Genomic DNA, 25710 nt, shown 5'->3' with positions numbered 1-25710 from the left:
CGAGGATTTATCTCTGACTCGGGCTTCCGGTAGCGACTTGTACACGAACCGTTGCGTGTTTTTTAGTCGGGGTCACCAATGTAGGAATTTGTTATCGCGGGAGGATTATGGTACCTCCGCGTATCGGCCTACTACCGATGTAGTGACGAGAGGAATCGAGGAATGATTACACACTCTAATTTTTAATGATAGAATAATACTTTATTGCGAGCCACGCAATAGCCACGAATCTCGATACAAATCTAACGGTCGTCGTAGTTCAGTTCTGCCAACCTCGTAACTCTCGACCCCTCTTGCTAGCGCTGGAGAGGGGGCTGACCAATCGGAAGGGAGGCAGATATGCTGCTCCCTACAGAAATTGTGTATTTGTCGACATCTATGTTAGTTGAAGATGTATTAGTGGTGGTACGGTAGAGCAGTCATAGATGGCGGCAGTGGTACCGTTACCGAATTCATTTTGAGTTATTATGTGTTTCGCGCGCTGCGTCGACCGTGTTGCGCCACGGCAACGGATCACGCCGCGGCGGAGTGATACCGCGCATGCTCGGGCATGCCGGGACGTGCGTGCAGCTCGCCGAGCGGGCACTCTTCGGTCGTCCGTCGTCACGGACAGTCGTGTTCAAGTATAATTGTCTTTCCTTCGAGAAGTTTCGTTACTAAGTTGAGCGTTGATACGCTATTATAATTATCGCGATATTCGAGTACTTTCTCGAGTTCTGATAGTGATCAATACTATCGAGCGAAGCTATTGCGGTACAGCTATGAGAAAAGAGGCCAGGATATATAACAATTCTGGAACCGATCAGAAGGAAGGAAGGACGACGCTCGCCATTGCGACGTAATCATACTAACGAAGGACGAGTCAGCCATCTTGGCTATATGAGAATACCCTCAGGGGTTTGGTCAAGGAGACCATTATTATCCAGTATTGAAGAAGGCATTTGCTTTCAGGTAAAATATATCGTTCTCTGACAACTCATCGATCACTTTGGGTCGCTAGCACGTTGTCTAGCGTATGATGACGGAAAATGGTCCTATCATCCATTCGATCTTTGATTGCAGAGTTCGATAAAGAACGATACGAGGAACATTTCCTCTATCGGCGAGAAATCCCGGGATGTACATGTACACAAAAATCAAACTGAGCTCAGTATAAATTCATTTGATTACTTATTGTGTGGTTGCAACCCGCGTGTAAAATCATTTATTCTTCGCTGTATGAGATCGTAAACTTACGTTATCAAGACACATTACCGAACGAGAAACGCGAATCTGACATTCATGTTAACATTACGTTGCACGTGCGTCGATCGTGAATTATTCTCATGGCGGTAAACATAACTTGCGTTATTACGATGAATATATTGTGGTTCAATCTCGTTGATATCGAACATTAACTGCTGCTTACGATAAAGAGTATTATCTGCGTATGATTAATTATTACTTGAAAGAATGATCGATTCATTCTTTACTGAGTTGGTTATAATTCATTACTTTACTTATTCAACAACTTGTCTTATCGCTGAAGTTATTGTGTCAATTAACATTGAAAGTGCGTTACATGCAATTTATAGAGATACGCACAACAGATTATATTTAACTTAATCCTCTATTTTCTTTAAAACCTAAAATATTATTCTTGTGTTTATGTGTAATATATTCTCAATTATTTTATTTTGTAATATCATCTCCTTATTATCAGATAATTGGCATATTCCTTCATATATTATTATGCATTGTACACTATTCATATTAATGTGTTTTGAGTTATGTAAAATGAGTTTCGCATGAACAATCCGTTTCTCAAAGATGGTTTAATTTTGGAATGCACTTGATTGGCTTTAATATTTTGAGAAATAAGCATAATAGATTGTCTGCTTTATTCGGACAGTTCCTATCATTCGATGAGCGATTACAAGGCTAAGTTTGAAACATGAAAGGATTATTCATTACTAATCAACCTTTTTTATTCTTTGTATTTTATACAGCTGATTCTTTTGTACAAAATCTTATTATAACACGTATAGCTGTCCTGAGACAGTCCTAGCTTGGAATGGTGTTAACCGTGAAAATACACAATCTCTTGAACTGAAACCACATGAGTAGGTGTGTCGTTTCCTATACAATTTCTAGAGCCTAGGCTCCTGCGCGAGTCTGTACTAAACAGACACGGTAGTGTCTCGCGCCAAGTACACGCGAAGCGAGACCGCACCGTGACTCTTTTACGCGACGCGACGAGTTGCGAGTACTCGAGATGTTGAGATCTTAATAACGAGTAAACGGATCAAGTTCTAACTAAGTAGGCTTGATCGATAGCTTGGGGTCGATTTATAAAAAAAACTGTTTTTATTTTTCCCTTAAGCCCGAACTACATCTATCGTAATGTTCACCGTCAGCGATCATAACGCTCGTCGTAATAGCTATCGTAAGCTCATCGTATGAGTTGATTCAGCTTTAAGGGGATCCTATAGTGGCAACATTTAGTTAAATAAACTAAACTTTTAATTGGCTTTACGGAATTGCAAAATTCTTTTACAGAATTGAAGTATGTACAAAAATGTAGGTCTGTCTGGTCGACTTTACATCAAAAACAAAAAAAATTAAAAATTTGAGCACATACAGCTGTCACTGACGACAATATTTGCTTATACAAAAATACTACAGGTTACATATACAAAATGAGATACGGTCAGACCTAGGGAAAACATTTCAGAACAATATCGTGCAATTAGAACTAAGATTGAAAGCCTAGAAAAAAAGATTACTTCTTTTAACTTTCTATGTGTAAATACACATGCGGAATGACAAGAAGAGCAGTATGGCGTGTAGCGAGAGATGGCGCAGCAATCAAAACAAGGACAGATGCCTCTCGTTAGACAAGGGCAGATATAGGCCGGTAATATAGAAAATGATAGAAAACGAATTAGAACGGAATTAAAAATGTTCGCCATAGAGACGTTTGACCGCGGTTCGCGCGGCACGCAGTAAGTTAATTATACTTCTTTCTTTCTTATAACATCCCTAACAGACATGGCATGTTCTGTAGTTCTGTCGGGCCACAGTTTGCTGCCTTTCGTCCCCTTCTGCAATAGAGGACGACGTTTACTGCTGTCGATCGTCGCGCGGATACGTTTAGGACATACGCGACGTAACTTCTCATAGATACTTGTATCGCACACTTGACGCCCTCATAATGCGAACCATACCAATATCTATATCTGCGTTTTCGTGTTAGCCCGTTGCGATACCGCTGTACGCGTGCAAAATAATTTGTGTATCATATAGATGCGTTCTTTTGACTCAATATCACTGAAGAGGGCCCGATTTAGGGCTGAAACGTTTGATTAATTATTTTCTAATGTTTTAATGTATTGACTGATTATCGTTAAATACAATATCTCCGCACATTAGATCTTGCGTCGGCTCTCATAGCCCATTATTTACGTTATTTAATATATGTATATATATATATATATATATATATATATATATATCAGAAATGTCACTTTCACTACTTTCAACGGTATAGAATTAACACGCGGTCTCGTCCCGGCAAAAAGCAAATGGAGGAGGCTGTTGCACACAGGACGTGTTGCACAGGAAATAACATGTGCCGCGCGGCAAGAAGCGACGCGGTACGCTCACGACGGACAGACTACTAAAAATATGCGACGCGACTGACTAACGCAACTTAATTAAACTACGACGAGGGACTTCGGACTGCCGACGTTAAGGGTCGACAGGAGTCACGGCCGAACTCCGAATTGATATTGGAGACCTCGCGCGGTGACAATGCGAAACTTCGTTTCAGTGTTGCCAACGTCGAGAAACTAACTTTCAGGTTTTATGTGTGAATACGTACACACACCATTGAATTGCTCACGCGGACGCACGGTAGAGAGACATATGCTAAGACTGCGGCGTTGCCGCGTGCTCCCCGCTTTAGCAATACAGCCTGAAAATGCTTTCTGGCCGTCCGTAGCAGAAGGCAGTAACGTACCAAGGCTAACAAGCACCCGCTTTAGATGAATTTTGTGTTTTGCTGATGTATTTAGAAAATCCACAATAAACTAGAATGATTTATCAAAATAATTTTATTTTAGCGGTGCACACGTACTTTTGTTGTTAAAATTTTGCAGCAAATATTGAGATTCTAATGTATTACAAAATTAGATGGATAATAATGTTGATTAAACACTTCGTTTTTTGTTCTTTTTTTTAATGTTATAAAACTTTATTTCACATTATACGAAATTATTTCACAATAAGTTTTATTTCTGTAATATTATATGTAAGTTATATCACATATGTCATAATTATATATATATATATATATATATATACATACTTATTGCAAAGTTTTCTCATAATAATATGTTTCTAATTCTCATTTATTTAACATTAATTTCTGATACTGTCGTATTTTAGAGAGTGACTATAGAAACTATAGCAAGTAAAAAAGTCGTTATTTTATTTTTTTCTAATTTTTTCCAATACAGAACTACCGATAATTGCGTAGTTTTGTAATAAAATTATTTTAAAAATTATTTGACGAAAAATTGTCACATTAATACTTGCATGATTGCATCTGTTTGATTACTAAATAATGTAAAAATTAGCGATTTTTCTCTTTTTCATTTTGACCCAGAAAACAATTGTACAGAACAACAACGCAGACACGTAGAAACATTTTTAAAAAAAGATTTTGCAAGGAAAACTTCAAGCTTTCACATTAGAAAGTTGAAAATTTTCGCAGATTTTTTTTGTGCACGTAACAGGCCCACAAAGTGAGAAAAAAATTTTCTATTTTTGTAGTTTTCTATATGCAAAAGTTACCAAACTTACAGAAACTAAAAAATAATAGTAACCTTTCGAAAGTAGAGGTTTTCAGCTTGAAATTTAAATTTTGTTCATTTTTAACAAAGTTACAGCTGCTTGAATTTTGCCTATTTTTAAAGATAAATTTAGTGTTCCTTCAAGTTTTGTAAGAAGTGTAGATTACTTAAAGAATTGGTAATTTGTCAGAGAAAAATATCTAGCAAATTGAGAGTTATCTCGCCAGTAAGTAAAAATAATTCAGCTTAGGTGTATCTTCATTCGACCCAACTGGCCAACTTTATTAAATAGCACGCTACGTTTCGACCTCGGGTTTAGGTCCTTATCAAGCGTTACAAGTACAAACTATTAGTTAGTTAGGCATAATGCCTGCTACGCCACATCTAAAAACTAATGATAAAAAATATTACGGCATGTGACATATATAGTTCACAGTTAATAAAAATAAAGTGCTTACATAATTTGTTCGTTGATAATTAAAATATATAGAGGACCGTTGACACGGCATATTCGATCGTTTATAACGAACTTGTCGAGTCGGCGATGTTACTGTTAATGTGCGGACACGGATAACAACAAAACAATACAGCTCAAAGTGATCAAGAGGGGGAACAGAGTAAGAAGTGGGAAATTATGTCTCTTCTATAATGCGTTCGTAGAGAGCGTTGAGCTTCTCTGTGTCTCTTTGTAAATTAATATTGTCGTTGAATTTTTTTATAAAAAACATTTCTGCTATTTCCCTCTTCTTAGTCTGTTTCTCCTTATGTAGGATTACTGGTTTATTCCAGTCGAAGTCGTGTCCATATGACATTCTGTGACAACTGACCACGGAGTAATTACTATCGTTTTTCTTTATATCATTCTGGTGCTCCCTGAGACGTGTGCACAAATGCCGTTTCGTTTGCCCGATGTACGCAACATTACAATCTTTGCAGTTTATTTTATAAACTAATTCGGTTTGATGAAGATCATCTATCCTGTCTTTCCCTCTTTTTATTATACAGTCTAGTTTTTTAGGGACCGTATATAAAGTGCTAATATTGACTTTTTTAAGATCTCGACTTATAGACTCACTCAGATTTCTCACATATGGTAACGGTATACTATTCTTTGAATCAAAAATTATTTTACTGTCCTCGGTAGACGTATTTCGTGTTTTAAGTTGATTTAATCTTTTGGCAATGTATTTATTCGTGATTGATTTTGGAAAGCAGTTGTTAGTCAAGATATCTTTAACAATTTTGATGTTAGAGTTATGGAATTTTTTGTCAGAGAGTATAATAGCGCGGTCAACTAAGCTTGTGATAGTGTTTATTTTGTATTTTAACGGGTGATTCGAATAAAAGTTTGTATATCGTCCAGAAAATGTAGGTTTCCTATACCAATTCGTTATCAAAGTATTGCCATTTCGGATCACCGTTGTGTCAAGAAAGTTAAGTGCCCCGTCCTTTTCCGTTTCATATGTGAATTTCAATCTGGGGTGATAGTCATTAAATGCTCTTAGTATTATGTCAACTTTAGATTTAGGTACAACAGCAAAGATGTCATCAACATATCTGAAAAAAATCGAGATATCGAAATCTAACACATTCAAGCAATGTGTCTCCAGATCATCCATTACAATGTCGGAGACATCTGGAGACAAAGGAGACCCCATGGGGCTGCCGAAAATCTGCTCGTAAATTCCACCGTTAAAACTGAAGCTAGTGGAGGATAGAATCAAGTCAATAGCATATAAAAATTGTTGTAAATTCAGGTCTGTTTTTTTCAAAATGTGACTCCACCTTTTCTCTATTCCCTTAAGTACCAGATCTTTCGGAATGTTCGTGAAAAGTGCAGTAACATCAAGTGAAATGAGTATTTCATCCTCCTTTATCTGTCTGTTATTAATAAAATTAACGAAAGACCAGCTATCTTTTACATGTGACTTCGGTTTCGGAATAGATGAATGTAACTACGTTGTATAGCGGACTTCCCAAAGTCGAGACAATAATGCGTAACGGGAGGCCCGGTTTATGCACTTTCGGCAGACCATAGCATCTCGGGAGATTACCATTCGTACAATTCAGTCGGTGGTACATACTGTCAGTAATGATGCCCTTGTCACGCCAGGATTTAACCAAGTCATGAATTTTAGACGTGATTTTTTTGATTGGATCTTTATTTACTTTTATATATGTATTTTGGTCGTTGAGCATTTCTGTCATTTGATTTAAGTATGAATTCTTATCTAAGATGACAGTTACTTGACCTTTATCTGCTTTGGTGACGAGGACATCATTATTTTCGCGTAAGAAGTTTTTGCATTTCTTAAATTCACGTATGACATATGTGTCGATACAGTTAATATGTGTATTCTTGCTAAGAAATTTATGAAGTGAGTTCGTGACTAAGCGGCGTGTTTCATCGACAACATTATCTGAAATTTTGTAAGAGTTGTACTCAAAATTTTTAATTATGTCGAGGGTGGAACGTAGACGATCATTTCTATCTTTCGAGTTAATGGGTAAAGCGAAATTTCCACCCAAGCTTAAAAACTTGATTATGTTGTCGGGTATCGATTTTTGGCTCGCGTTAATAATCCATTTACTGCGATCTGTGTTCAACAAAGCTTTGTAAGCAATGCTTTGTTTATTCACAATGTTGTCAAATTTGTTTCTTAATCTAGATTTAGTTACATTGTTATGTCGATTAATTCTGTGGGAGTTAAAACTATAAAAATCATTGATTAAATCATTAGGTAAAATAGACGCCAATATATCTTCAATCTTAGTGACACTAGATCGCGAAAACTTCATATCATAATTAATGTCTTTGATTTCAAGGTTAAGAATATTACGTTGAAATTGTTTTTTTTTACAAATCGAACTTACGGTTAACAAAATTACTTTGAAAGACTATATTATGTCGTAGGTTATATATATGTGGAGGTACGACGTCGTCTCTTCTACATCGGAGTAAGAACGTCAGTCGGTGTTTAAGTGAATTAATCTTGAGTGTGGTGTTGATCCAAGATTTTAGCAATAATGTGGTATTGTAGCCATACTCGTTTGAGATGGTCTCGAAGAATCCTTCGTTTCCGTTGAACACCATTTTTAGGTCAAAGGTGTGTGTTAAAAACTGCAAATTGAGAGTGTTCCGTAATTTTCTCGCGATCGCAGATCAATACCGTACCGGTAACGCCATCCGTCAGTCGCCCTCCGAACGAAGGGATTTCGCGCCGCTCCCCCCGTCAACCCTTACCGCGAAGTCTCTCGCGACGCGTATCGATCCTGTCATGCCGTGATCGCATGATCCCGGAAACGCAGGTGATTGGTCGATACGCGTCGCGCAAAGGAAAGCTCCCGAAACACGAGAGTTCGCGGTTAGTAGCCAAAAGTACTCCGGTTCACGAGGTCGTATACCGCCGTGCTTCCGTTAACGTTTACTCCGGTTCACGCGGTCTCAAATATACCGTCGTGCATCCGAGTTTGCTGCTCTGTCAGAGCACCGCTAATTATCGCGCCGTTCGTGCGTGCTGCAATTCGCTCTCGTCTTCGCGAGCAGTGAACATTCGCGTATAAGTCACCCTGCGTGCCTCGCCATTGTGCGCTCGATCGTCGTGATCGAGTCGACTATTTGTGAACATTCTCGCGTCTTGTGTTACGAACAAGTGCGACTGCTGTATAACGCCTCAAGTGCGTTCATCACGTGCAATCTACATTGCGCGTCTTAATTGCCATCCCCTCCGCGCTCTACGAACACTTTCGTATCACGTGACCAGCGCTCATCGAATCACGTGCGCGCCGAGTGTCGTGCTCAAATGAGAGCGCGTCAACCATCACTTGTATTAACCTGACGATTAAACGATATTTGTGCATTCCTCCCAAATCAAGTGTCTCATTCTAACCGCACGTCGGATCCCTGTCGGGGTCGACCCGGCATCTTACGCCAATTGGCGAACCGGAGTTACGCCCGGAAACCATAAAATTCGCCAACATAAATTCTGGTCCTTCGAGCCGGATCGGCGTGCAACTGTGTCAATTAACAGACACCAGTCAAATCTATCTCGTACGAGATGGCCGAACATTTGGGAGGCCAGCTGCAACTCCAGCGACAAATCGAGCGCTATCTCGAAAACTTTAAGAAGATTGGGAAAGCCAACCTGACACCTGCGAAAATCCGCTCGAGAATTGCGTTTCTCAAGGAAACGTGGCAGCAATTCGTGAACGGACACGCATCGGTGGCCAGGACCATTAACGAGGACGTTCAAGCATCGCTAGCGTACTTCAAGGACAACCACTATGAAACAGCGAAACAACGCCTGCCAGGCAGCCTTGGACTACATGTCGGAGAGCCTGGAGGAGTTGGAGCCAGTCGTGAGTCCCAACCAGTCATTTGCCGCATCGACGATGCGCACGGATCAGTCCGCGTTTTCTCTTTCGCACCTGCCGCGTATAAGTCTTCCTAAATTCTCGGGGAAGTTTCGCGAGTGGAAAGCGTTTCGAGATCAATTTACAGCCTTAATCATTGATAATCGCGAATTGTTAGACGTTAATCCCTTGCAATATCTGCACTCTTGCGTGAAGGGTGAAGCCAGCGATGCCATACGCAATCTGGCATTAACTGACGCGAATTTTAAGATAGCTTGGAGTTTGCTAATAACGCGATATGAAAATCGCCGTCGTTTAGTACATGATCACATCCACGCTCTGCACACGCTTCCCCAAGCGACTTCTGATTCCGCAGTGGCTCTCACCGCGTTGCGCAATAAAGCGAACATAGCAATACAGTCATTAAAAAACCTCGGTCGGTCTGTTGATGCATGGGACGACATTTTGGTTTATTTGCTCGTTCAAAGGCTGGATAAATTCACACGAAAGGCCTGGGAATTGCAACTTGGCGATACGTCAGAGTATCCAACATACGATCGACTTGATAAATTTCTTCTATCACGAATACGTGCGCTCGAGAATGTTCTCCCGGCTTTGTCTCAAGTCAAGGGCAATAAACAAAATTCTTCTGTTCAGAGTCACGCAGCGAACGCAAGTTCGACCAAATGTCCCATGTGTCAAAAAACGCACTTCTTGTCCGCGTGTCCGGACTTTCACAATAAAAGCGTCGCTCAACGGCGTGATCTCGCGAAGAAATATCATTGTTGCTACAATTGCTTGAGTACACGGCACACTCGCGATGCGTGTTCGAGCAAGAACACATGCCGTCAATGTCAGCAGAAGCACCATACGTTGCTTCACACGACCAATGTAAATAATAATAGTTCGACAAGTGAGGGCTCACCTTCATCTACGGAAACGAAAACAGACTCAACTGACGAAGTAACTTCGCATCTATTGTCTCACACTAGCTTTTCAAAATCAAATATTTTGTTAGCTACCGCCTGGATTAAGGTGAGCGGGCTCAACGGTCGACATAGTATAGTCCGCGCGTTATTGGATCAAGGTTCGGTCACTACTTTGATCACCGAACGTTTAGCTCAGCGACTGCGTCTCCCGCGTACGCGCGTCTCCGTATCTATCACTGGGATCGGCGAGACCGCTGCCACCGCACGCAGCGCAGCTAAAGTTCATGTGTCAGCGCGTGACGGCACGGGCCCGGCGCCCTCCGTTTCCGCTCTTGTTCTCAAGTCGCTCACGACTTACATTCCGCAACGCGTTCCGGATATAACGCAACTGCCGTACATTCGCGAACTTACGCTAGCTGATAACGATCCGACTAGCGCGGCGCCGATTGACGTCATTATCGGTGCTGATTTGTATGGCGCGATTTTACTGCCGGAGGTCCGTAATCGCGCCCCTCATGAGCCCGTCGCTCAAAAATCGATTTTTGGATGGTTCCTGTCTGGACCAATGCCTATGCCGTCGCAGTCACGGCCGATTCGCATTCAAACGCACCACTGCACGGTGTTGTCGGAAATCTCCGATCAGCTGAAACGGTTCTGGGAGGTCGAAGAACTTCCTCAGCAAACTCATCTCTCACCGGAAGAGAGTCAATGCGAAGAACACTTCGTGTCTACACATTCTCGTGCCCCCAACGGGCAATATATAGTGCGGCTGCCGTTCAAATCGGGGCCCCCTATCGACATTGGCGACTCTAAAAAGTCTGCAATCGCGTTGTATTCGCGTCTCGAGTCACGGTTAAGGTCGAATCCCGACCTTGCGAAGGAATACCACGACTTCTTGGCGGAATATGAACGTCTTGGCCACATGACCAAGGCACCTCTCGATGACCCCCCTGATGGTCAAGTAGTGTATATACCGCATCATGCAGTTGTCCGCGAGCATAGCGCAACAACTCGTTTGCGCGTTGTCTTCAACGCCTCTCAACCGACCTCCAATGGTCTCTCGTTGAACGACCATCTAATGATCGGCCGTAAATTACAACCCGAATTATCTTTCATTCTCTTGCGATGGCGTCAATTTCGGTTCGTCTTCACCGCCGACATCGCCAAAATGTATCGCCAGATTCTTGTCCACAAAAGCGATGTAAATTATCAAAGGATCTTATGGCGACCCACGCCAAACGGGCCCTTAATAGCATACTTATTGCTTACCGTCACTTACGGTAATGCAAACGCGCCAAACGTCGCTCTTCGCGTGGTCGAGCAAGTTGCCGAAGACGAAGGCGCTGATTTCCCTTTGGCAGTTCCGGTATTACGGCTTCACACGTACGTCGACGACGCTGTGTTTGGCGCCGATGACATACCGCTCGCGCTTCAGACGCGAGATCAACTGATTTCTCTCTTGAAACGAGCAGGATTTCACCTCCGAAAATGGGCGAGTAACAATCCCGTATTGCTCGAAGGCATCGATCCGCAGGATCATGGCCTTGCTTCCGCAAAAACGCTCGAATCTGACGAGCGTCTCAAGATACTGGGTATCAAGTGGCATCCTCACACGGACGTCTTTCAATTTGACGTCACGCTTGCAGAGTCGGCTCCCGACACGAAGCGCTCAATTCTTTCGACAATCGCTCGAATTTTTTATCCTCTCGGGTGGATGGCCCCAGTGGTCATCACCGCAAAAATCATGATGCAGCAGCTTTGGCTTCTTCGCTGTAAATGGGACGATGTAATCCCTGATGATCTTCTCCGTAAGTGGAGAGATTACTATTCTCGATTACCTATACTGCGACAAATCGTCATTCCGCGTTGGACCGGTTACGGTTCCGATACACTCACCGCGGAGATTTATGGGTTTGCCGACGCCTCCGCCTCCGCATACGGAGCGGTTGTTTATTTAAAAGTTACGCATCTTGACGGAACAGTCGAAATTACGCTACTTCTATCGAAGTCGAAAGTAGCTCCGCTCAAGCCCATGAGTATTCCTCGTTTAGAGTTGCTCGCCGCCGTTCTGCTCGCGCGGTCTATCGCCGCCGTGCGATCCGCGCTCACGATTGCTATTCAGATCTACCATTGTTGGACAGATTCAAAGGTCACTAAAGCCTGGCTCTCGCAACCACCCTCACGTTGGAAAATGTTCGTCGCGAATCGGGTGCATGAGGTTCAGACCCTCTTGCCAAACGTCGAATGGCATCACGTGCCATCACAGCAAAACCCTGCCGATCTCGTTTCGCGGGGCGTCAAACCTGAAAATCTGATTCAGCAATCTCTATGGTGGACAGGGCCTGACTGGCTCAAATTATCGTCAGATCAATGGCCCTCCGAGCCTCAATCAAATTTGCAAGAATCGCTACCGGAAGAGCGAGCGCACGTTTCCGTGCACCTTGTGCACCCTTGCCAACGATGGGAGCTCGGAGAAAAATTCTCCTCGTGGAACAAGCTGGTGCGCGTCACCGCTTATGTAATGCGATTCGCTCGCCGCGCTCGCGCAATGAGTTGCTTAAATTCCGTCAATGCGACCGCAAAACCCGCGTCGATATTACTTCTTCCGGAAGAAATTAATCTCGCGCGCGAATTCTGGCTCAAGAAAGTGCAACAAATGTTATTCCCCGTGGAGTACGCTCAATTAGAGTCATTAAATCGAATTTCGAACAGCAGTAAACTGCTACCGTTAAACCCGTTTCTCGATAAAAACGGACTTATTCGCGTCGGAGGCCGCCTCCGAAATTCTGCGTTTCCGGACGACAAGAAACACCCGGTCGTGCTCGCTGCACACCCGTTAGTTGCCGCGTTAATACGCGAAACTCATATCCGTGCCCTCCACGCTGGGCCGCAATTCACGTTGCACCTGCTTCGTGAACACTACTGGATCTTGCGCGCGCGTCAAACGATACGAGCTGTTCTCCATAAATGTGTCAGATGCGCTCGTGAAAGCGCCAAAGCCGCGCACGAGTTAATGGGCGACCTGCCCTCGTGTCGCGTCACGTCGACGCCTCGCGCGTTTCTACACTGCGGGATAGATTATGCCGGACCAATACAGGTCAGATCTACTCCCGGTCGAGGACACACATCAAGAAAGGCGTACATCGCGGTGTTCGTCTGCATGACCGTCAAAGCTACTCATCTGGAGTTGGTTGGCGATTGTACGACTCCCGCGTTTATCGCTGCATTCGATCGATTTTGTGCACGTCGCGGTGTTCCCAGTGATATGTATTCGGACAACGCTACGACTTTCCACGGCGCTCAACGCGAAATCTCCGTCACATGGAGTGAGGCCACTCGCGATTCGAATTTTCAAAGTAGCCTAGCAACCCAAGGCGTTCGGTGGAACTTCATTCCTCCGTCCGCGCCGCATTTCGGCGGTCTTTGGGAAGCGTGCGTCCGCAGCGTCAAGTTTCACATGAAACGCGTCATCGGGGCGCACACGCTGACATTCGAGGAGCTAAGCACGCTCCTATGTAAAATCGAAGCGTGTTTGAACTCGCGACCGATCGCTCCCGGTTCAGACAATTTCGATGATTATAATTCAGTGACACCGAGTCATTTCTTGATAGGATCGGCGCTGACAAGCGCTCCCACCCCCTCGTTGCTTGAGGAAAAGGAAACGCGTCTCACTCGGTGGCAGCTAATTACACAGATGCGCGACAGCTTTTGGAAGCTTTGGTCAAATGACTATCTGCATACATTGCAGCAACGCCCCAAGTGGCGTCAAATTCAGAATCTAGCTCGAGTCGGACGCTTAGTACTTCTGCGAAATCCTCTCGCTCCTCCCAGCAGATGGGAATTGGGAAGAATCGTCGAGTGTCACCCCGGCGACGACGGACTCACGCGAGTCGTCTCGGTTAAAACAGCGCGATCCACGTACAAACGTGCCGTGGTCAAGCTATCATTTTTGCCGGTCGATATAAACACTCCGGAGTGACATTCCACGATGCCTATACGACAATAAAACTTTGTAAATACTTGTAAATATTCCTATGTATCATGTCTTATGTAAATTGATCATTCTAGTTTAAGTTGTTTCAGCACTCGCAGTGCTCCGCATGGCAAGCGGCTCGAGATCAACAATTCGTCACGGCGGGCGGCATTGAATTGTTGCGAATTGTTATTCGCGGCGGGCGGTTATGTTCCGTAATTTTCTCGCGATCGCGGATCAATACCGTACCGGTAACGCCATCCGTCAGTCGCCCTCCGAACGAAGGGATTTCGCGCCGCTCCCCCCGTCAACCCTTACCGCGAAGTCTCTCGCGACGCGTATCGATCCTGTCATGCCGTGATCGCATGATCCCGGAAACGCAGGTGATTGGTCGATACGCGTCGCGCAAAGGAAAGCTCCCGAAACACGAGAGTTCGCGGTCAGTAGCCAAAAGTACTCCGGTTCACGAGGTCGTATACCGCCGTGCTTCCGTTAACGTTTACTCCGGTTCACGCGGTCTCAAATATACCGTCGTGCATCCGAGTTTGCTGCTCTGTCAGAGCACCGCTAATTATCGCGCCGTTCGTGCGTGCTGCAATTCGCTCTCGTCTTCGCGAGCAGTGAACATTCGCGTATAAGTCACCCTGCGTACCTCGCCATTGTGCGCTCGATCATCGTGATCGAGTCGACTATTTGTGAACATTCTCGCGTCTTGTGTTACGAACAAGTGCGACTGCTGTATAACGCCTCAAGTGCGTTCATTACGTGCAAGCTACATTGCGCGTCTTAATTGCCATCGCCTCCGCGCTCTACGAACACTTTCGTATCACGTGACCAGCGCTCATCGAATCACGTGCGCGCCGAGTGTCGTGCTCAAATGAGAGCGCGTCAACCATCACTTGTATTAACCTGACGATTAAACGATATTTGTGCATTCCTCCCAAATCAAGTGTCTCATTCTAACCGCACGTCGGATCCCTGTCGGGGTCGACCCGGCATCTTACGCCAATTGGCGAACCGGAGTTACGCCCGGAAACCATAAAATTCGCCAACAGAGAGTTATCTCGCCAGTAAGTGAAAATAATTCAGCTTAGGTGTATCTTCATTCGACCCAACTGGCCAACTTTATTAAATAGCACGCTACGTTTCGACCTCGGGTTTAGGTCCTTATCAAGCGTTACAAGTACAAACTATTAGTTAGTTAGGCATAATGCCTGCTACGCCACATCTAAAAACTAATGATAAAAAATATTACGGCATGTGACATATATAGTTCACAGTTAATAAAAATAAAGTGCTTACATAATTTGTTCGTTGATAATTAAAATATATAGAGGACCGTTGACACGGCATATTCGATCGTTTATAACGAACTTGTCGAGTCGGCGATGTTACTGTTAATGTGCGGACACGGATAACAACAAAACAATCGATACCCGACAACATAATCAAGTTTTTAAGCTTGGGTGGAAATTTCGCTTTACCCATTAACTCGAAAGATAGAAATGATCGTCTACGTTCCACCCTCGACATAATTAAAAATTTTGAGTACAACTCTTACAAAATTTCAGATAATGTTGTCGATGAAACACGCCGCTTAGTCACGAACTCACTTCATAAATTTCTTAGCAAGAATACACATATTAACTGTATCGACACATATGTCATACGTGAATTTAAGAAATGCAAAAACTTCTTACGCGAAAATAATGATGTCCTCGTCACCAAAGCAGATAAAGGTCAAGTAACTGTCATCTTAGATAAGAATTCATACTTAAATCAAATGACAGAAATGCTCAACGACCAAAATACATATACAGGGTGTATCAGAATGTTTGGTACTTTTTTCATATTTAGATAGAGCGAGCCAAACTGAGTCGAAAAGTCATGTACCATTTTGCAATTTTCGCAATAGTTGATGAGTTATTAATGATTAAAAATCGCCGTATTGGCCCGGCCCACCGCCAAATCCAAGCGCGCGGCGAGATGCGGCCGCCCCGCGGTCGGCGCGCGGGCAGTTGTTTACTTCAAGCGGCACGAGCGGCGCGTAACGCCGGGCCCCCGTCCTGAGCGATGATAGTTTCTCCCCTTTTTTAAATAGAAATAAAACTTTCTAACAACATAGAAAAATTTTTTGTGCGTACTTATGTACATACGTGTGTACATGCATACACAGTAAAATATCAATTGTACTGCTTAAAAAAGCGATGAATACAATTTGCTAGCTCAAAAGAATAAAAATAGAGACATTTTTTATATACTTAATCAAACTGAACCTTATGGAAAAATACACTCAACTTTTGGTGTTAACCGTTAAAAAAACCTTATGGAAAAATACACTCAACTTTTGGTGTTAACCGTTAAAAAAACACCATAGAAAAACTCTTAAAGTTGGGTGTGATTTCGGACCAATTGAAGGTTAACCATCATTTGAAGGTTAATCTTCAATTGGCGGTCCGAAATCACACCCAACTTTAAGAGTTTTTCTTCGGATGATGGTTAACCTTCAAGTGATAGTTAACCTTCAATTAATGATTAATCCTTAAAAAATGACGGTATAAACCCTAAAAATATGAACCCTCAAATGAAAGTAACAAATATGGCGTTCCAATGAGAATCTCTTAAGGAGGGTGGTTAGTCAAATCAATTTGATAAGAATTAGTTCAATGGAGAATATTCGTCTATGGGAATCTGTCGTCCATATATGCCAAAGTTGAAGATAATCGTCTGCATGGTTGTCGAGTAATTAATTATTGAAGTTATACTCTTGTCTCTCTCTTATACACGGGCGACACAGCAAAAATGTTACCTAACCTGTAATGTAACTCTCGAAAGCATATTAAAAATGATAATAACTTAGTGAAAATAGGTGCAAATAACTCTTTACATATTTAGGAAAAACTTTCTCGAAGACTGAAATGATTCGTCTTTATAGTTATCAAGAAATTGTAAAAATAAAAAAAACAGGACCACATTTATTATTTCCTCATTTCAATGTGGATAATAACGTATTTGGGTTTCAATTGTACAAACAACTCTTTTTAAACCTTAAGAAACAGCAATTAAATGCATTCCACATATTTATTTGCTAAAATTCGTTTATTTCACGCGACGAAAATCTAACCTATATGCTTTCCCCCTGCCGCGCCGCCTGCCTCGCACCGAGAACTAACCAACCTCCTTAAGGACTCCGCTCGCTGAACCGGATTCCTCGCCTCGATCCTCTCTCTCGGACGCTAGCTGCCGCAGCTCTCCCTTTCCTGGCGGTGAGCTCTCCCTGGTGATCCGACTCTCGCTCGGTTAGTCTCCAGAACACGCGCCGCAACAATCAATCCGTCAAGAAAGAAATAACGGACTCGACACGTTCGAAGAAACGCAAGCAAGTGCGGCCATGACACCTAACGAGTGAGGAAGGAGGCGGGGGCTCTTTGAGAGTGGCGACTCGCGCGTCGCGCCATCTAATGTGAAACGATCGGGCGTTGTAAAACGCGAAAAGAATTCGGGCGCAATATCTGAACAAATTATTTAATTTTTAATAAGTCCAATTATTAATATTTATTTTCATAATTGAACTTATTTTTTATTTTGATAAATGTAAATACAAATATCTTATTGTATTAATATTTAATATTAATAATTTAATTAGTTGCTTAATTTAACTTCTTGTTTAATAAATGAGCGGATGTAGTACTGAAAATGTACCTATTATATAATATTTTAATTTTCTAAATTGTCAAATTACAAACAGGAATTTTGTTGTGACTTTTACAGTTATAAAGTAACTATTTAATGGAAATGGAAGCCTAAAAAAATTAATATTGTAACGCAATTATTATAATGCTCAAATTATAAAATATTTACATTATCCATGTCTGCCAATACAATATAATTTTTTATTCATATTGCATTCTATATAATGGCAATGTTATTATATATTTGACAGGCAAATCAAAATAGCTTTGAATCGATATCGAAATGATGAAATATCCATGTCTTAACAGAAAATACATAATTTGCCTGTTTTTCGATACATATATATTTAAAATGATTAAAAACCCACATAGCATGCATATCAAGAGACACGGTAGTGTCTCGTGCCAAGTACACGCGGAGCGAGACCGACCGTGACTCTTTTACGCGACGCGACGGGTTGCGAGTACCCAAGATGTTGAGATCTCGATAACGAGTGAACGGATCAAGTTCTAAGTAGGCTTGATCGATAGCTTGGGGTCGACTTTGGGGGGGTATCTCCTATAATATTTTCCGCTACGTGCCCTACGAGCGGAGATATTGCGACGCAAAGTCCAAATGTGAAAATTTATTTTTAAGATACGGAGATACGGAGATACGTCGTCGTCTCTCAATCAATATAACATATATATATCAGAAAATGTCACTTTCACTTTTTCGACGCTGGCGGCGCAGGTATCGCCAGTTTCGATATCGCGCGCGTATTTCGATCGATCTAGTAGGCAAATTAAATAAGGTCGATAGACTTATCGGTCAGGAGGAAGATTTCTATTTAGGTAAATTAGGTATTAGGTATATAATACATATTGAGTCAATTGCTTCATGTTTATCTGGAGAGATTTCGTATCCTTACATCGTATTACCACCGCTGCCGGAAAAGAAGGTTCTCTACGCTTGGCAGAAAGTGCCGCTAGGGAATTTTTAAGTCGATTCTTATGAATCAAGCTTGAATTCGACGTCTAGGTATCCCAGGTTGCCGATGACGAGGTCCAGATAGTGCGCTTCATAGTTTTCGGTGTCCAGGTGTAATAATACGTTGAATTCGATGTCTACGTGTCCCAGGTTGCCGATGACGAGGTCCACATAGTGCGCTCCGTAGTTTTCGGTGTCTACGTGTATTAATACTTTGAATTTGATGTCCACGTGTCCCAGGTTGCCGATGACAGGATCCAGATAGTGCGCTTCATTGTTTTCGGTGTCCAGGTGTAATCGTACGTTGAATTCGATGTCTAGGTGTCCCAGGTTGCCGATGACGAGGTCCACATAGTGCGCTCCGTAGTTTTCGGTGTCTACGTGTATTAATACCTTGAATTCGATATCCACGTGTCCCAGGTTGCCGATGACGGGATCCAGATAGTGCGCTTCATAGTTTTCGGTGTCCAGGTGTAATCGTACGTTGAATTCAATGTCTAGGTGTTCCAGGTTGCCGCTGACGAGGTCCACATAGTGCGCTTCGTAGTTTTCGGTGTCCAGGTGTAATAATACGTTGAATGCGATGTCTAGGTGTCCCAGGTTGCCGATGACGATGTCTAGATAGTGAGCTCCGTAGTTTTCGGTGTCTACGTGTATTAATACGTTGAATTCGATGTCTAGGTGTCCCAGGTTGCCGATGACGAGGTCCACATAGTGCGCTCCGTAGTTTTCGGTGTCTACGTGTATTAATACCTTGAAATTGATGTCTAGGTGTCCCAGGTTGCTGATGACGAGGTCCAGATAGCGCGCTCTGTAGTTTTCGGTGTCTAGGTGTAATAATACCTCGAATTCGATGTCTACGTGTCCCAGGTTGCCGATGACGAGGTTCACATAGTGTGCTTTGTAGTTTTTGGTGTCTAGGTGTATTAATAACTTTAAATCTGAATGTAGGACACGTAGATATCGAATTCGAGGTATTAATACACGTAGACACCGAAAACTACGGAGCGCACTATCTGGAACCCGTCATCGGCAACCTGGAACACGTGGACATCGAATTCAAGGTATTAATACACCTGAACACCGAAAACTATGGAGCGCGCTATGTGGACCTCGTTATCGGCAACCTGGGACACTTAGACATCAAATTTAAGCTTGTTTATAAGAATCGACTTAAAAATTCCCTAGCGGCAGAATTAAAATTATGTCATGACATAATAAAAATTCGCTGAATTAAAATTATGTCTAGACATAATAAAAATTGGACGAATAATAGTAATCTTTCGGAAGTAGAGGTTTTAAGCTTGAAATTTAAATTTTATTCATTTTTAAAGATAAATTTAGTGTTCCTTCAATTTTTGTGAGAAATGTATAATTTACTTTTACTTAAATATTATTAATTTTTATGTATTTGTTGGTATTGCTAATTTTGTGAATAATTAAAAAATAAAAAATAAAAATGTTTTGCAGATCCTTGCTTAACACTACAAAATAGGTGATATCAGTACAAAATTACCTTTTTCAAAAAAGGTAAAAAAAAGTGCCAAGTACACGCAATGTATTTTGTAAATTCAAAATTTAACCTAAGTGGTAGCTTTATATCTTTTTCACAAAATTATATTATCTAACTTAACTCAAGTGACATGTATTTAAAAAAAAAAGATGTAAAATCTTTAATTTCTTCTTCACAAAATTATATTACCTAACTTAACTCAAGTGACATGTATCTAACCTAAGTGGTAGCTTTATATCTTCTTCACAAAATTATATTACCTAACTTAACTCAAGTGACATGTATTTCAAAAAAAGATGTGAAATCTTTAAATTAAATTGCGCCAATTGTAAAGAGAATATGTATATTGCTTTGAAAGATAATTGTTATGCAACTACTTTAAAGAAATAAAACCCAAGTGGTATCTTCGTATTCCTATTCAAGGGTCTTCCTATTCTAAACCCAAGTGATAATAGCTTCTTAATTCTCTTTAACAAATTTTTAATATTACAAAGAATCATTTTAATTACAAAGAATTAAAGAAGTAACAGTACAAAATAAAATATTTAATTAAAACAAAATAAATAAATTTTTCTTGTAAAAAAACTTGGCGCTGCTAGACTTTGAAATTTAAACATTAAAATTTAAACATTAGTACTAAGATTTTTGATTGAATAAAAAACAATAAACATAATTTAGGGAAGAATGCGACAGGAGTAAAAAAGCAGCGCCAAGTTTTTTTACAAGAAAAATTTATTTATTTTGTTTTAATTAAATATTTTTATTTTGTACTGTTACTTCTTTAATTCTTTGTAATTAAAATGATTCTTTGTAATATTAAAAATTTGTTAAAGAGAATTAAGAAGCTATTATCACTTGGGTTTAGAATAGGAAGACCCTTGAATAAGAATACGAAGATACCACTTGGGTTTTATTTCTTTAAAGTAGTTGCATAACAATTATCTTTCAAAGCAATATACATATTCTCTTTACAATTGGCGCAATTTAATTTAAAGATTTCACATCTTTTTTTGAAATACATGTCACTTGAGTTAAGTTAGGTAATATAATTTTGTGAAGAAGATATAAAGCTACCACTTAGGTTAGATACATGTCACTTGAGTTAAGTTAGGTCAAAAAGACGTCCCGAAGATATCCCGAGAAGATATCCTATCTCCTAAATATATCTTCGGGATATCTTCTGGACGTCTTTTTGATATGCATGCTATGTGGGAAGCCAATGACCTACATAACTAAAACTGAAATTATAAAATATATGTACGATGTAGACAGTATAAAATAATTAATATAATTAAACATGCAGATTTGTGGTTGATAATGACAAAATTCAATAATAAACCTATAACCTAACAGACTACAACGCAAGACTAACATAACTCGCAGGTTTATTAAAATCTTATGAATCACAATTTTTGATTAAATATGAATATATGATGGGTCAATGGGAACACTTTCAATTAAATAAAAATTTAATTTGGGTGTTAATTAAAATTTTATTTGTTTCAAATACAAATAAAATTTGAACTCAGGATGGTTAGATGCTTATTAAATATTAATATGATCCATATATGCGCCTGGACAAGTTAAATCCAATAGCAAGATCTTATTTAAATTTAATTTCGATCCAAATTTGGAACATATTTAAATTTAATTACTTTTATATGCAATATTTGGTTTTTATTTGAGTTTAATTTCGTTCATATAAATGACTAATATAAACCATATTTAAAACATATTTAACTCTTTTCCGCGGGAAAGATCCAATCAAAAAAATCACGTCTAAAATTCATGACTTGGTTAAATCCTGGCGTGACAAGGGCATCATTACTGACAGTATGTACCACCGACTGAATTGTACGAATGGTAATCTCCCGAGATGCTATGGTCTGCCGAAAGTGCATAAACCGGGCCTCCCGTTACGCATTATTGTCTCGACTTTGGGAAGTCCGCTATACAACGTAGTTACATTCATCTATTCCGAAACCGAAGTCACATGTAAAAGATAGCTGGTCTTTCGTTAATTTTATTAATAACAGACAGATAAAGGAGGACGAAATACTCATTTCACTTGATGTTACTGCACTTTTCACGAACATTCCGAAAGATCTGGTACTTAAGGGAATAGAGAAAAGGTGGAGTCACATTTCGAAAAAAACAGACCTGAATTTACAACAATTTTTATATGCTATTGACTTGATTCTATCCTCCACTAGCTTCAGTTTTAACGGTGGAATTTACGAGCAGATTTTCGGCAGCCCCATGGGGTCTCCTTTGTCTCCAGATGTCTCCGACATTGTAATGGATGATCTGGAGACACATTGCTTGAATGTGTTAGATTTCGATATCTCGATTTTTTTCAGATATGGTCATTGGCTTCCCACATAGCATGCATATCAAAAAGACGTCCAGAAGATATCCCGAAGATATATTTAGGAGATAGGATATCTTCTCGGGATATCTTCGGGACGTCTTTTTGATATGCATGCTATGTGAGTTTTTAATCATTTTAAATATATATGTATCGAAAAACAGGCAAATTATGTATTTTCTGTTAAGACATGGATATTTCATCATTTCGATATCGATTCAAAGCTATTTTGATTTGCCTGTCAAATATATAATAACATTGCCATTATATAGAATGCAATATGAATAAATTATATTGTATTGGCAGACATGGATAATGTAAATATTTTATAATTTGAGCATTATAATAATTGCGTTACAATATTAATTTTTTTAGGCTTCCATTTCCATTAAATAGTTACTTTATAACTGTAAAAGTCACAACAAAATTCCTGTTTGTAATTTGACAATTTAGAAAATTAAAATATTATATAATAGGTACATTTTCAGTACTACATCCGCTCATTTATTAAACAAGAAGTTAAATTAAGCAACTAATTAAATTATTAATATTAAATATTAATACAATAAGATATTTGTATTTACATTTATCAAAATAAAAAATAAGTTTAATTATGAAAATAAATATTAATAATTGAACTTATTAAAAATTAAATAATTTGTTCAGATATTGCGCTCGAATTCTTTTCGCGTTTTACAACGCCCGATCGTTTCACATTAGATGGCGCGACGCGCGAGTCGCCACTCTCAAAGAGCCCCCGCCTCCTTCCTCACTCGTTAGGTGTCATGGCCGCACATGCTTGCGTTTCTTCGAACGTGTCGAGTCCGTTATTTCTTTCTTGACGGATTGATCGTTGCGGCGCGTGTTCTGGAGACTAACCGAGCGAGAGTCGGATCACCAGGGAGAGCTCACCGCCAGGAAAGGGAGAGCTGCGGCAGCTAGCGTCCGAAAGGGAGGATCGAGGCGAGGAATCCGGTTCAGCGAGCGGAGTCCTTAAGGAGGTTGGTTAGTTCTCGGTGCGAGGCAGGCGGCGCGGCAGGGGGAAAGCATATAGGTTAGATTTTCGTCGCGTGAAATAAACGAATTTTAGCAAATAAATATGTGGAATGCATTTAATTGCTGTTTCTTAAGGTTTAAAAAGAGTTGTTTGTACAATTGAAACCCAAATACGTTATTATCCACATTGAAATGAGGAAATAATAAATGTGGTCCTGTTTTTTTTATTTTTACAATTTCTTGATAACTATAAAGACGAATCATTTCAGTCTTCGAGAAAGTTTTTCCTAAATATGTAAATTGTTATTTGCACCTATTTTCACTAAATTCTTATCATTTTTAATATGCTTTCGAGAGTTACATTACAGGTTAGGTAACATTTTTGCTGTGTCGCCCGTGTATAAGAGAGAGACAAGAGTATAACTTCAATAATTAATTACTCGACAACCATGCAGACGATTATCTTCAACTTTGGCATATATGGACGACAGATTCCCATAGACGAATATTCTCCATTGAACTAATTCTTATCAAATTGATTTGACTAACCACCCTCCTTAAGAGATTCTCATTGGGACGCCATATTTGTTACTTTCATTTGAGGGTTCATATTTTTAGGGTTTATACCGTCATTTTTTAAGGATTAATCATTAATTGAAGGTTAACTATCACTTGAAGGTTAACCATCATCATCCGAAGAAAAACTCTTAAAGTTGGGTGTGATTTCGGACCGCCAATTAAAGATTAACCTTCAAATGATGGTTAACCTTCAATTGGTCCGAAATCACACCCAACTTTAAGAGTTTTTCTATGGTGTTTTTTTAACGGTTAACACCAAAAGTTGAGTGTATTTTTCCATAAGGGTTCAGTTTGATTAAGTATATAAAAAATGTTTCTATTTTATTCTTTTGAGCTAGCAAATTGTATTCTTGGTTTTTATGGTGATTAATATTTTGTGCAACTGCATCAATCTTTTGTTGCTAGCGATTAATATTTGTTTTTATGTATTCGATTACTGCGCAAGTGTTGCGCATTTCGTTAATTTTATCAGAAGTTTACTTATCTTCTTTTTGTACCACTGGATTTAAAGCAAACCAATATAAACACAATAATTGTAATTTATAAACGTTTTTTTTTATCTTATAACTCATTCTCTGTTGATACCATATTCTCTAATCCCATTATTATCCTAATTAGCAGACAATGTTTTTTAAACGTTTGAAAAATATTTGAAAATCAGTTTTAAACACATATTACAAAACGTTTGAAAAACATTGCCTGTTGATTGAAACCGCAAAATTTCGGCAAGCTACAACAGGGGCTGGATTTTTGAATTTATTCGCAAGAGAAAGGTATGCGCAAATTCTACTCTTACAGAAAAGTTGCAAGTTGATCGCATGGCTTTTAGTTAATCAACTTGCAACTTTTTTATAAGAGCAGAATTTCCGCATACGTTTTTCTTGCGAATAAATTCAAGGATCCAGCCCCAGGTGCGCGCGCGCTGTGCCTTAAAAGCCTCATTAAGAACGTATAAAGGTCTTATTTGAATTTAATTAAATTAAAATTAGATTTAGAACTTATTAAGAACATATAAAGGTCTTATTTGAATTCAACATATTAAGAACATATAAAAGTTTTATTTGAATTTAATGAAATTTGAATAAAATGTACAACTTATTAATTTCATATATGGTTTCAATAAGATTAATATTTAAATTGAATATATTAGCTAATTAAATCCTTATTAAGCCAAATTAAATACGAATATTTTGATGATGAAATGATACTGTAAGAAGTACGTATATATACTTTGTATACTACGAAACATACGTACGAGTATACACGTCGATTAAGAATATACGACATGTATTCATATGTTCGAGATTTTTAATCAAAATGTATATCGGCATTTTTTCTTATATTCTTAATTAAGTTTTATATATAGAACAAATATGAGCCATATTAATGCAGTTATTCAGCATTAATTTAAATCAAATAAAATTTAAATGGAGATTTTATTAAGGTCCATATAAAGTTCATATTTAACTGTTTTCCGCGGGGATGCGAGGCTGACTGCTTTC

General features: G+C 39.9%; 1 protein-coding gene across 1 annotated transcript; it reads left to right on the top strand.

Moving 5' to 3' along the window:
* The first annotated feature begins 9119 nt into the window (after positions 1-9119).
* On the top strand, positions 9120-14096 carry LOC139785857 (uncharacterized). Its single transcript, XM_071725030.1, has one exon. It carries the CDS (start codon positions 9120-9122, stop codon positions 14094-14096), a length of 4977 nt encoding a protein of 1658 aa, XP_071581131.1.
* The last annotated feature ends 11614 nt before the right edge of the window (positions 14097-25710 follow it).

Source organism: Temnothorax nylanderi, unplaced genomic scaffold (assembly GCF_030848795.1).
Source record: "Temnothorax nylanderi isolate EJ_2023f unplaced genomic scaffold, tnyl_v1.0 TNYL_tig0902_pilon, whole genome shotgun sequence".
NCBI lineage: Eukaryota > Metazoa > Arthropoda > Insecta > Hymenoptera > Formicidae > Temnothorax > Temnothorax nylanderi.
This window is presented reverse-complemented; position numbering and strand designations above follow the sequence as displayed.